A 13,378-nucleotide genomic window follows, 5' to 3' on the forward strand; every position below is an offset into this window, starting at 1 on the left:
ATATTTAGTTTATTTTTTTTTTTAATTTTGTGTCTTGGATTTTTTTAATCATCTATAGAGAGAGAATCGTTGCTACAGAAGAGTTCCAAATAGATGCTCCCTCTTCCAGGAGGTGGACTTAATCAGCTTCTCCTTTTTGAATGTAGCCTCCTGGACCCTGACTGTTCGCTAAAGAATCAAGTGTGGAAGGGGGAAAATAGTACCTTTTATAGCAGAGAAACCTAGCAGACACTACCTTTACTGTGTGATCAGTACTGATCCCCCCAGGAAGGCCTGTACCCCTGGTGTGATGAGAAGGCTACTTCACCTCTGGTATCTTCCAAAAATAGCCTAACAAGAAAAAGATCAGGAAAGCATTTGAGACACTAGTCTCAAAAAAAGTTTCAAGGTCAAAACCAAGGATAGAAATAGTCACAAAGTAGAGGAGACTCAGGAAACGTGGCAATGTAAATGCAGTGTGGTACCCTGGATTAAAACTGGTGAAGCCCAAATTACATCTGGAGTGTAGTTCTTTAACTTTGATGTATGTAGTTACTCAGATGCCATTTCATGGAAACGAAGAGGTGTATGAGAGCTTCTATTCCTATCTTTGCAGTTTCCCTGTAAATCTAAACTTCAAGATTCACGTTTTAAGTCACCCATAATCCTATCAGAGATGACTATAGATGAGTGAAGATCCTCATTGAGCTATCATTTATTTTGAAATGTATCCTTATTTACAGAACAGTTTCTCTAATTACACTAGTCATTTTCTCATCCAAAATTGTTGTTTCCTTTTTTCCACTGGTTAGGTTAAGAAAATACTCAAGTCGTACATTCAAAGACGTGTTAGAAAATTTTGCGGAAATGAATTTTATGTACCATGTTAAGGACGAAACAATCTGATAATCTAGGGCTCTCACATTTCTGTTCATCATATGCTTCCTACGCCTACTGCTCAAGCTATTTTTCTAGGGTTAGTTTGCAATAATCACTTTGAATTACCAACTACCGTACCTGAATGTATCTTTAAAAAAAATCTGTCCCACATCTCCCTTGTAAGAAAAAAATGGGAGCTCCGTCATAGAGAAACATGTTATAAATTAAGGTATAGCTTCCTTTCATAATACCATGTCATATTGACTTATGCTTTTAATTTTTTGGCCACTGTAAATTACCATTTTTAATAAAGACAAAGCTATTGGGTTGTGTGAAATTAGTGACATCTGAAACTTTGCTCTTCAGAATCTTTCACTTAACAAATTCTAAATTTCCACTGTTACCATCAGAAGCATGAAAAGCATAATACTCCCTCAGCTTTTGGTACAAACAAGCAACCATGTCATAAATGCCTTGCACAGTAACTGCTTAATTGACCTAATTTGATTACCAGACAGGTTGTGACTCGTCTTAGACGTTTTTTTCCTCACAGCTGTATCAAGGAATAATACAGAACTACTTCCAGTTTTGGCTTGTATCTGTCAGATTCTGTTCTCCAGGAAGCACTAAGATGCAGTTCAGTATTCAGGATGTTTACTGAGGATGGTCCTTGGATCAGCCTCTGTGGCAGGAAAGGACAAGGGACTGAGCAGAGGAAGTTGAGCTGTAATACAGGTCCAAAGACAGCCAGCGTCAGTCAGCCCATGGGGAACTGAGCTAAAACACAGTCCCTTAGTGTGCTGGGTGACAGGTGTGGCTTTCCACAAAGCCACTAGCTGAGGCAGGCAGTCCTTGCAGGAGCTGACAAAGGAAGGCTGCTCTGTGATGAATACTGAGTGCCTTTCCTTGGGGAGTCTGTATTACGCCTGCCACTGTTTCTTATAAGGGGGAGGTCACCTTCAAAAAAACTATATACCTTGGGGAAAGTTACACAGAATCAACACTTAATGGCATGATGTTTTTATTTTCAGTAACTTTTTAATAGCTATACAATTTTTCACCTTCATGAAGCCATAGGAGGGTTATCCCATAGCAGTCAGGCTCAAATTACAACTGCTTTCTTACAAGCTGAAACCAGTCAATCTGTACCTGTAAAAGGAAGCTGGGGTGGGGGTGGGGGTTAAAGTATGGCCCACTGCATTTATCCATGGCATGAGGGGCCTCCCCTCATGTGCAAGGGGCAGGTACTTTGCACATGCAAAAGGTGAGCAATGTCCTCAGCCCTATATTCTGCAAAGTGATGAAGGAGGCTCCTCACTTGTCTACAATCAAAGCTTACCAATTTGGTGTTCATAATCTAAACTTAGTGAAGAACTAAATTTGAAAATGTTAGTTGACAATGAGAAAAACTTAACCTAGCAAATTCAATTACTGAAACTAGTTCGGAGTCTAAAATGATTCTATTGTTGATTTATACTAAATCAAGTACCTTCCTGAAACCTTTGACAGAAAGAGCTTTGTATATAAGACTGGAAATTAGCTATTTCATTTAGTTGCTTTATATTGTTAAACTGAAAAGCATATTTACTATGGAGAGTTTTAAAAAAGCATTTGCAGTTAGGGACTTAACATTGACCCCAAAGATCTGTGTCATCTAACAATTTGTTGACTGGCAGGTAAGCCTAGATACTGTATAAGAAAGCAGAATTCTGAAAAACTTCTGGAAAAATAGCCCTGAATAGAAAACCAGCAGCTCTATAAATTACTTACGTTGTATATTTATAGACTCAGAAAAGTGCAAAATGTTTATGTTAGTTACCTAGGGCTCTGCCATAATAAAGTGCCACTAAGTAAGTGACTTAAAAACAGAAATTTATTCTCTCACAGTTCTGGAGGCCAGAAGTCCAAAATCCAGCAGTCGGCAGGGCCATGGCCGGATATTCTGCATAGAATCTTGCCTCCTCCTGGCCTCTGGTGGGTGGCCCTCAGTGCTTGGTATTCCCTAGCTTGTAGCTGGATCACTCCAGTCTTTGCTTCTGTTGTCACATGGTGTTCTCCTCTTAATAAAGACACAAATCATACAGGATTAGGGTCTACCCTAATCATCCCATCTTTACTTGATTATGTCTGCAAAGGCCCTATTTCCAAATAAGGTCACATTTGCAGGTATTTCAACATCTTTTTGGGGGGAGCACAATTCAACCCATAACAATGCTCATTCTTAAATTCATTAAAAAATTAAATGCCTAATGCTCATTCTTAAATTCATTAAAAAATTAAATCCCTAACATGGTTTCTGAAATTGGGGGATTAAAGAATTTAATGACAGTCAAGTCACAATTGTTATAATTAGGTACGCAATTTCAAAAGAATTTCAAACTTTAAATATTACAACTTAATTCATTTTAGTACAAGTAGTATTTTCCAATATTAAGATACTGATCACACCATAAACTGTCAATGTCACTTTGATTATAGTTAATTTATAAGTCCCATTCACCATTATAGTTATACTGATTCAGAGAAATAAACCAGAATTATAGGGGCAGGAGACATCACAAATATTCTTATATGATATTCAAGACAACTATCAAACCACATTCAAGAAGCTGGCAATACAAGTTTTGGTAGTTTTCTAGGAACATTAGTCAAATTTCAATGCCTCAGTTGACTAGGGCACCTCTGCTTGCAGTTAGAAGTGTATTAGGTGCTTAAAGAAAAGTAGTCAGCTCTGATAAAGTTTTAAAATACATATTTAATACTTATAATATTATTATTATTATATATACAGAGTTTGTGGCAGAACTGTATTTTCAGGCTTCTACTGCTGAGAAATTTGAGGCTCATGTTGTCTCTCTTTCAATCCCAAAAGCTCCGTTTTGAGTTCTCCAGGCTTTGGTGGAATTTCAGGTATTGTCTATAAAAAAAAAAAAAAAGACTCCAGTGCTTTCTTATACAGTAATTAAATGTGACCTAAAAGACAGTACGTAAGCTAAGAAAGTAAAAGGCAAAAAAGAACACAGTCCCTGCTATTCAATGAGAAATCTTATTATGAGAACCTGCAGCTGATCTAAGCCCTTTTCTAGCACTGTATTTATAGGACTCTTATCATCCAGGCTATGCTTTAAGTACTACAGGAGTCACGGAGGGAGTCTGCATCAATATCAACTGACAGGTCACAAATTTAAGTAAGGCATTCCAGATGTGGAAATTCATTCCTGCCCGATTTACTGACTCCACCGTGTGCCTAGCAAAGAAAACAGGTATTAGGAATCAATTCACTTACTGAAAACCAGTAAGTGCCTATTATGTGCAAAACATAAAACAGCATAAAATACAAAACTGCCTTCAAAAAAGGTGATTGGGAAAAGCCTGGTAAGGTGACTTTTTTTTTAACAGCTTTAGTGAGACAGAATCCACATACGTACCACTCACCCACTTAAAGATTACAATTCAATGGCTTTTATAATATTCAAAAATTTTGCATCCTCACTACAATAAATTTCAGAACTTTTTCATAGCCCAAAAAGAAACCTCATGCCCATTAGCAGCTACTCTCATTTCCACATAATCCTCTCTCCCCCATCAACCTGTTACCCTAGGCAATCATTAATCTACTTTCTGTCTCTACAGATTTGCTAATTCTGGACATTTCACAGAAATGGAAAAATACAGTATGTGGTCTTGTGTGACTGGCTTCTTTCACTTAGCATGTTTTCAAGGTTCATCCATGTTGTCACATATACCCATACTTCTCCCCTTTTAGGACTGAATAATATTGTGTTATAAGAATATACCACATTTTATTTACCCATTCACCAGTTGGCAGACATTGGATTGTTTCTACTTTTTGACTCTAATGAATAATACTTTATGAACATTCATAAGCAAGTTTTTATGTGGACATATGTTTTTCAGTTCTCTTGGGTATAAACCTAGAAGTGAAATAGCTGTAAAATAATTACTCAAATTGTTAATTACTCCAATATTTACTTTAAAAGTTATATTATTTTATACCAAACTGCAAGATTACTCTGGCATAATTTCAATTGTATCATAAAACTTCAATAGCTTTTCAATACCTGAGAGGTAACTGTTTAACTGAGGAACTATCAAACTGTTTTCTTTTAAAGCAGCTGCACTGTTTTACACTCCTAACAGCACTCTCTGAGGGTTCCAATTTCTCAACATCCTCACCAATACTTGTCATTATTTTTTTAAATTATAACCATCATAGTGGTTATGAAGTAGCATCTTACTGTGGCTTTGATTTGCATTTCCCTGATGGCTAATGATGTCAAGCACCTTTTCATAGGCTTACTGTCTGAAAAGGTAACTTCTGAACAAAGACATGAAGGAAGACAACAAAGCCAGCCATGCAGATATCTAGGAGTGTTTCAGGCAGATGGAGCCACACGTACAGCAAACGTAAGACAGGAATGTGCCTTTGTGTTCAAGGAAGAGCAAGGTGGTCAGCATAGCCACAGAAAGTACTCAATGAGAGGTTAGGAAAAGACAGAGAGGAAAAATGGGGGTGCAGAGATTTTGTGGGGGTGTCACTGGAGAGTTTTGAGCAGAAGAGCGTCAAGACCTGATCAAGCATAAAAAGATGAAGTGGTGGCAGAATAGCCTGTAGGGGAGCAAGGGTGGAAAGTGGAAGCTATTAGTATAACCAAGGTGAGAGATGACTGACAGTGGCCTGAATTAGGTGTAGCAATGCAGGCGGGGAAAAGCGATGAGACTCTGGTTGTGTTTTTCAGATCAAGTCAATGGGAACTTACTGATACATGCAATATGAAAGGCAAGTTAAGGATGACTCCTAAGTTTTGGCCTGAACAACTAGAAGAATGGGATCCCCATTTATGGTGATAGGGAACATCAAGGAGAGCATGTCTGTTGGGGGAAGACCTGAAGCTCGGTTTTGAACATGCTTACTGCACATTCCACATGCAAGTAAGTGTGTAATTAATAGTCTTGTTTTAAGCTTAAGCGAGAGGTTCAGACTGGAGGTATAATTTTAGAATATAAATAATAATTAATGCCATAAAATGAGATGAAACTATGGGAAGTGAGCGTAGAAAGAAACTAAAGGTCAAGGACTGAGACTTGAGACCCCCCAGTGTTGGGAAATCAAGGAGATAAGAGGAACCAACAAAGACTGGGAAGCAGCAACCAATGAGGGACAAGAACCAGGACAGAGCAGTGTCCTAGCAGCCAAGTGAAGAAAGTGTTCCAAGGAGAGAGTATTCCACTGTGTCACACACTGCTGATGAAGACTGATAACTGACCCACAGGATTTAACAACATGGTTACTGGTCACCTGAAAAGGCACTTCGGTAAGTAGTCAGGTGCCTTCACCGCCAGGTCTTTGCGCATCCTGTTCTCTCTATCTGGGTGCCCCTTGCAAGGGATTCCTCCACACGCCGTCTCATGTTGGCAATACAAATATTCTTCTCATTACCCAAGGCCCACCTCGGTGACAACCTTGAGGGAGATGAAAGGTATCACCCCTTCCACTCATTCCCACCATACTGTTTACCCATCTGTGATCAGTGTTAGCCCACAAGGTCCTATATCATAACCAGTCAGAGGCATATCTATTTCTATCAGCTTATACTGTAAGGTCCCCAAGGAAAGGGACCACATTCTCCTCATTTCTTACAGCCCTGTAAGAATGCCCCTCATTATAAGAGGCAGTAAAAAAATGTGCTGAATGAATAAATCAACAAACTTTGCTAAGAACCCTTATAAACTCATAGATTGGAAAAATTACACCTTTACTCAAATTATTTTATATAAAACTGCAAGATTACTCCGGCATAATGTCAATCATATCAGAAAACTTCAATAGCTTTTCAATATCTGAGTTGAACACCTTGACTCAGCTCATTTTATCTCCTGTTTCATCTCTCTGTTTTATCTCCTCACAATTAATTAATCCTAAAGAAATAAAATAGTTTAGGAAAAAAATTTGTGACTTGGGGTCTGGGTAACAGCAGAGGTAGGGAGGTAAGAGATGTGCAGCATAGTACCATTCTCACTTTGAACTGAACATGACTTTCTAGAAAAGCAGTGATGGGAACTGGAATAAAAACCAGAGTACCCTGTCTGACAATTTCCTCTCTTAAAACCAGTCCTAGTATTTTGGCATTACAATCCCTTCACTACAAGCAAAGAATGTAGCCTGTTTCATATTTGTTAAATCAGCTTCTAATTGATTTAGAAGGCTATTTTTTCCCCCAGGTCATAAAAGGAAATTATGTGAAATTCACAAAGCCCTGTAAAATACAATAGGCATGTTTCAAATTTCTACGAAGTATTCACAACCACCTACTTACACACACACACACACACACACAAACAGGCACACATCTGGAGTGACTTGAATTGCCAATACAGTATAAAGCTAAAATGACAATTCAACTTTTATTAAAAGATAGAACTTCTATTTATAAACTAAATATATAACCCAATTAAAAAAAAAAAGTAAGTTTATTGGCATCAAAAGTTATCAATGGTGGTAGAAGTTCTAAATAGCAGTTTGTGTGTGTATGGGTGTATCTGCATCAAAAATGAACACTTTAAAATGAGTCCAGAGATGGGATCTTTTGAACTACTACATCTTAAAGAATAAGTAGGTTATAAATTAAACAGAAAAAGTAAAAGTAATGCAAAAGTGAAAGAAAAATGCAGAAGGGAAGCTCAGGCAAAGGCACACTCTTTACTCCAGGACAGAGCATCTGCCTTGAGTACCTGTCGCCTTTCCTTTGCTGAGGAGCTGAACTGGGCCACTAGGGAAAGCAAGCCCTTAATGCTTCTACTTAAAGTAGCACTGAGCACAAGCCCTAGGCAGGCATCAAGGGCCTCCTCTGCTCTGGCTCCCCCCAAACCTTCTAGCCTTACAGACTGAAAGACGCCCGCAAAGGCTGGTGGTTGTTACAATAGTGACAGTAATTGCTGGAATACCAACAGAGGCAAATAAAAAATATAAATATATCCCTTAAATGTTTGTAAAGCATACATTAACAGAATGTGTTTGTAAAGCACAGCCAGCCCTGGCCATTAAGGCCCTACAGAAGTGTCCCACTGCCAACAAACGTCACCACCCTATCAGGATGAGGTGGCCTGAGACTCTTCAGTATGTCCCTTCTAGAGATTCTGACCTTGTGCTGTCTCATTCCAAAGTCCAGGCGGCTGCTAGTACCACCCCTTGCACATACCCACTTTTAATGAGATGGGTGAATCAAAAGTCCACTTCTCAGAGTCAAATAACAGGCATCCCTTTCTTGGTAAGGCCTGCCTGATGTCTATTCCCTCACAAGGCAGCGACTAAACTGAATTTCTGTGGAAGCTTACCCCTTTCTGTCTCGGCTGAGTATCCTTGGTGCTTCCCTAGAACTCAAAAAAGAAGTAACCTGAAGCAGTAAGGAAGAGCTAGCGCAGCACTGTTTGTACACAACCTAGATACCACCTAAATGTCAAAAAGGGATAAATGGAATCATTTATGGAATATCCCTATGAAATATGATACAATAGAAAGAAAAAAGCTATTGATACAAACGTCTATTCATACAGATGTTAACCAAAACAACTAAGTTGCAGAACTATGTGTATATAAACTCCTATTTACATGGGGAAAAACACCCCAGAAACCTGTGTGTGTGTGTGTGTGTGTGTGTGTAACAACAGAAAAGTCTCTAAGGATACATCAATTAAAAAATGGTAGTTACATGTGGGGAGTAGACCAGAGAAAGGGGCTTGTAAATGGAGGGATTTTCACCCTTTAATCTATATGCTTGAATTTAATTCAAATGTTTTACAGGGTGCATTGTTTTAACAGGATCAAAAAATAAAAACACTTTAAAAAGCTTAGGCTTCAAATCCTCATTAAGCTGTGATTTTGGGAAATCACCTTCACTCCTCTGAACCTCAGTTTCCTCATTTGAAAACAAGAACACACCTCCACAACGGTAGTGACAGTCAACTCTAATTAGAAACACAAACGGTTGGTTCTCTGGAAGTGTTAACCGACCAGAGTCCAGGCAGAAATGACTGCTCCCTACACTGTGCTCCAAGCCACTCTATTCACACCTACAGCATAACAACTAGCATATTCTTGTAATTGTTTGCACTGTACTTCTTGCCTCCACATCCCCAAGACTGTAACTCTTCAAAAGCACCTAATCCCCAATTCTAATTCAATAGATGCTTATTAAAATTAATTAAAAGGTCTCCCTGCTTTGAATGCCTGTATTTACTCACTCTTTATTCAACAAATATTTATTGAGCTTTTCTACTACATTCCAAGCTCTTTTCTAGGTGATTGAGATACAAGGCAGAACCACACGGGCACAGTCGTTTTGTAAAGATTACATTCTCGTGGAAGAAACAAAGAACAACTAAACAGACAAAGGAATAATATAACTGGAAATTGTGACGAGTGTTCGTTGGAAGCAAAGGGCACAGAGTAGCAGAGGAATCCGATAGGAACTGTCCAAAGGACCCTCATTGCTGCAGGGGCAATGACTTGAAGTTCAGCTGAAACTTCAAGTTTTGAAGAAAACCAGGTCAGGAACTGGGAGAAAAGTATTCTAGGAAGAGGAAAAGCATGGCTTTGAGGTGGGGACAGGCTTGAAGAGTCAGAGAAACAGCATGAAAGCCAGTGTTGCTACCAGAGTCGGAACAGGGGGTAAATAGTAGAAGAAAAGGCCAGTAGACTGCGTAAGACTTTGTAAGGCCTGTGTGAGATAGTGTAAGGGCACGCCGTGCATTGCGCTCAATGTAATGGGTAGATGTGCTCCTAATTTCAGAGCATTTTAAGAGCATTTTTGCTGCTGTGAGGAGAACGGAGTGGTCCAGGAGCGAGGTACGAGGACCCTCCTGCACTCACCAGGTCCGGCCGGTAGTACCTATGCACCACTTGGGCCCCGGCGCACATGGCCAGGAGGCTGGCAGAGAACATTTTCAGGTAGGTGGCCCAGGACACGCCCGCGGGCATGGTCGGTGGGCTAGACGGGGAGGGAAAGTGGGCAATGTTAGGAGGGTCCCTGCAAACGACTCAACTATACGGGGAAAGAGGCCACGCGGAGGCCAAGGGGTGGAGTCAGAACACTTGGGTGCCACCCGCCCCCGGCGCCGCGAGTGCTCTGTACGAAGGAGGGCGCGGAGGGTCGTAGGTCCCTGCCAGGCTCAAGACCAGCATAGGTGGTTTCTTAGGACCGGGGGGCCTGGGCCTCCATTATCTAAAGGAATCTCTTACGGAGCCAGCGGAAGTCCGAGGGCGAGTGGTTTGCCCCGCGCCCCTTCAAACCCTAGGAGGAACTGCAGACCGCACTCCCCACCGACCCTAGGAGCACGCCCGGAGGGAGACAGTACCTCAGGCCCTCGGAAGTGCCCTCAGCCTCTGGAGCGGGCGGCCAGTAGGTGGAACCGAAAGTGCCGGGGCTGGGGGCTGCGCCGGACGGGAAAGCGGGGGCACCGCAGGCGCCGGCGGAGGCACGTGACCCAAGCGGAAATGGGACTTTGGGCAGGCGCTAGTGTCTTTTTCTTTTACCTTATTTCAAATTTAAACCAATTTCCAGCCCTTTCCCGGCCCCACGCTCCTGTCTCGCTCTTTCCTCTCCCTCGGTAGGTTTCCCCGGCAGGTGTCGAGTCTCGAGCTCAGCGTAACTGGATGTGCAGCATGTGTCCTTTTGACACACAAGGAAATCGCCCGCGTTTGCCACCCTTGCGGAGCAGATGGAGATCGGCACACCGAGGTCTGTGTACTTAGGTGCGGTCACCCGCAAGTGATTAAGTTAAAAGCACTCTCCGTCCTTGTGCTGGGAGGTCGTTTGATACCTGAAACAGCCACACTTAACATAGCTATACCCTTGTGCTCTGGTTATTGGAAAAGAGGAAACCCGAAATCGACATTATTTAATCTGTGCACTTTCAGATTGTGCTTTGATTATGGATTGACTTTTGTTGAGAACGGTGATAAAAGGACTTAATTCCGAAGGATTGTAGCTGTATGTGTAACACTAATCATGATGCACTCGTTTTTAAAACACTTCATGGAGGTGTATTTAACATAAACCTCACATCTAACGTATACAATTTGATGGGGTTTTGTTGTCGGGCAGCTGCATCTGGGGAGATGTGTACACCCGTATAACCATTACTACAACCAAAATAACAACCATATCCATTACTCCTGTAAGTTTCTTTTGTGCCTCTTTCTAATCCCACGTCACCTCCTCACTTGCACAACCTCCAATGTACTTTGTCAGAATACATAAATTTGCATTTTCTGAAATAAGTATGTAAATGAAATTAGCATGTATTATTTTAGTCTGGCTTATTTCATGCAGCACAATTTATTTTGAGATTCATCCACATCTTTGCATGTATCAGTAACTGACTTTATTGCTGAATGTGTTTATATCACAACTGGTTTATCCATTCACGTTTGGTGGACACTGGTTGTTTACAGTTTGGGGCTTATACGAATAAAGTTGTTAAGAATGGTAAAGTATACCAGAGAGACACATACACAAATCTGTGAATATATGCTTCCAATTCTATTGGGTACATTCCTAGGAGTAGAATGTCTGCAGCATGTGATAGGAGGTAAATGTATATTTAATTTTTTAAGAAATTGACAAACTGTTTTCCAAAGTAGTGCAGTTTTACGTTCCCATCACAGTGTTAAGAGTTCCAGTTCCTCTGCGTCCTCTCCCAACACTTCCTCTGGTTAGTCTTTTTAATTTGGGGCACTCTAATAGGTTGGTAATGGTATCTCATGACTTAACAATGTTGAGAATCCTTTTATGTGCTTATATTTTCTTTGGCGAAACATCTGTTCAAATTGTTTACCCATTTTTTTATTGCATTCTTTAAATTATGAGTCTTGAGTCTTCCTTATATATTATGGATACAAGTCCTTTATCAGACATTCGATCTGCAAATATTTTTTCCCAGTCTATAGATTTTTTTTTTCTTCTTAATATATTTTTGAAGAACAGCTTTTAATTTCAAACATTAAACAGATTTAAGTTTCAAGCATTAATCAAATCCTTGGCATATCTGTTGAAAACAGCAGATGTACAGAAATGTGATATTAAAGGTCAGAAGCCAGTTTCAAGAAATTCAGAAAGCTAACTTCTCTTATGATAATTACACTCTGAGAGAATATTTATAAATCATACATTCTTATAAACTAAGAAAACATTATACCTTGTCTTTTTTAATTCTCAAAGAATACATGAGATGAATAAGAAATTCCAGGACAATATCTTTAAGGTGAGATAAGTACCACAAAATATTATTAGCATAGCTGAAAACGGGTTTGGATTCCTTAAAGAGCTCTTAAGTGATAAACTATTAAGAATGGATTCCACCATAGAGAAAAACTGAGGGGCACATCTATTTATATCTTGAATTTTCTACCATGCATCCCAAACCACATTTTATGTACAAAACCCCAGGAGTCCCATTTACATTGTAGTCTATCAGTAAGGGGTCCTATGTCTGCATGTGTTATGTCTCCCCTCTTAGAAGGACACCACTCATTGGATTTAGAGCTTTCTAAATCTAGTATGTTTTCATCTTGACTTGATACATCTACTAAGACCCTGTTTCCTTAGTGGTAAGGCCATATGCACAGATACCAGGTAGACATGAATTTGGGAGAGACACTATTCAACTCAGCATAAGACCCTATTGCCTACTCAAAATTTTTTCAAATACATAAAAATTGAACATTCACTGAAAAAAAAAGTCCAAAGGCGCATAAATTTTAAAAATAAGACAACTCTTTTGAAACCCAGAAAATCTTGCATGCTCCCCTAAAACGAATGTGCTTTAAAGCTCCCTAGCACATATTTTTTTTCCTAAATCATTTGTTTGAAATGTAGCTATTCTCCCACACTGACACTACAAAGCCCTATTCTACAAAATATAGCTTAATATTAAAGACCTACAGTAAAAGCAATCAACTGAGTAGACACAGGAGAGTGAACTACAAGTGTCCTCATTTGCTCTCTGTCATTTGGAAGAATAAGCCCTATTATAATGGCTTTTCAAACTTTTGCGATCACAATTCACTTTAAGAAATAATTCTAACATCATGATCCCATATGTATACGTGTGCGTGTGTATCGTCTTACAAAACAGTAACACTTATTCCATATAAACACTTCCACATTTCCTATTCTGTTTCTGTTTTAAGGCAGTTATTTTCAGCACCCACTTGTTTATGAAATTAAGCAGTTCTGAAATTTGCCTCACATAAGGCCTCTTGGACATAAAGACATATTTGGCAAAGATAAGAGGACATTTCTTCTAGGCTTTCCCAAGCCCCTTTCTAACAAGCAGAGCAAGTTTGTCTTTCAGATTCAAACTTAACGGTGGTGAGAGAGACACAGTTGGGGTAGGAGTCACTTTGCTGCAACTGCTTCACCATTTCTTTCCATCACGATTCACTATAAGAAATACTTCTAACATCATCCCATATGTATACATGTTCGTGTGTATAAAG

General features: G+C 39.7%; 1 protein-coding gene across 2 annotated transcripts; it reads right to left on the minus strand.

The window, feature by feature from the left end:
* Positions 1–2,713: 2,713 nt before the first annotated feature.
* UQCC6 (ubiquinol-cytochrome c reductase complex assembly factor 6) lies at positions 2,714–10,392 on the minus strand. 2 transcript variants are annotated; one of them, XM_017657303.3, is made up of 4 exons: positions 10,234–10,392; positions 9,749–9,866; positions 3,648–3,775; positions 2,714–2,917 (listed from the first exon to the last, which is right to left on the minus strand). In XM_017657303.3, the coding sequence occupies exons 2-3, from the start codon at positions 9,854–9,856 to the stop codon at positions 3,680–3,682; spliced, it is 204 nt and encodes a 67-aa protein (XP_017512792.1). In that variant the 5' UTR covers positions 9,857–9,866; positions 10,234–10,392; the 3' UTR covers positions 2,714–2,917; positions 3,648–3,679. The 2 variants fall into 2 exon arrangements, with proteins under 2 accessions (XP_017512792.1, XP_036863016.1); XM_037007121.2 differs by having other exon boundaries at positions 10,118–10,250.
* Between the last annotated feature and the right edge of the window lie 2,986 nt (positions 10,393–13,378).

The sequence above is a fragment of the Manis javanica genome, chromosome 10 (genome assembly GCF_040802235.1).
Source record: "Manis javanica isolate MJ-LG chromosome 10, MJ_LKY, whole genome shotgun sequence".
NCBI classification, from domain to species: Eukaryota; Metazoa; Chordata; class Mammalia; order Pholidota; family Manidae; genus Manis; species Manis javanica.

Bases quoted from the DNA above. Each gene is read 5' to 3' on its own strand.
- UQCC6 (XM_017657303.3), bottom strand. From the start codon at position 9,856: ATGCCCGCGGGCGTGTCCTGGGCCACCTACCTGAAAATGTTCTCTGCC. The intron at 3,776-9,748 runs GTGAGTGCAGGA...TTTTTTTTATAG, and splicing joins GGTACTACCGGCCGGACCTG to ACAATACCTGAAATTCCACC.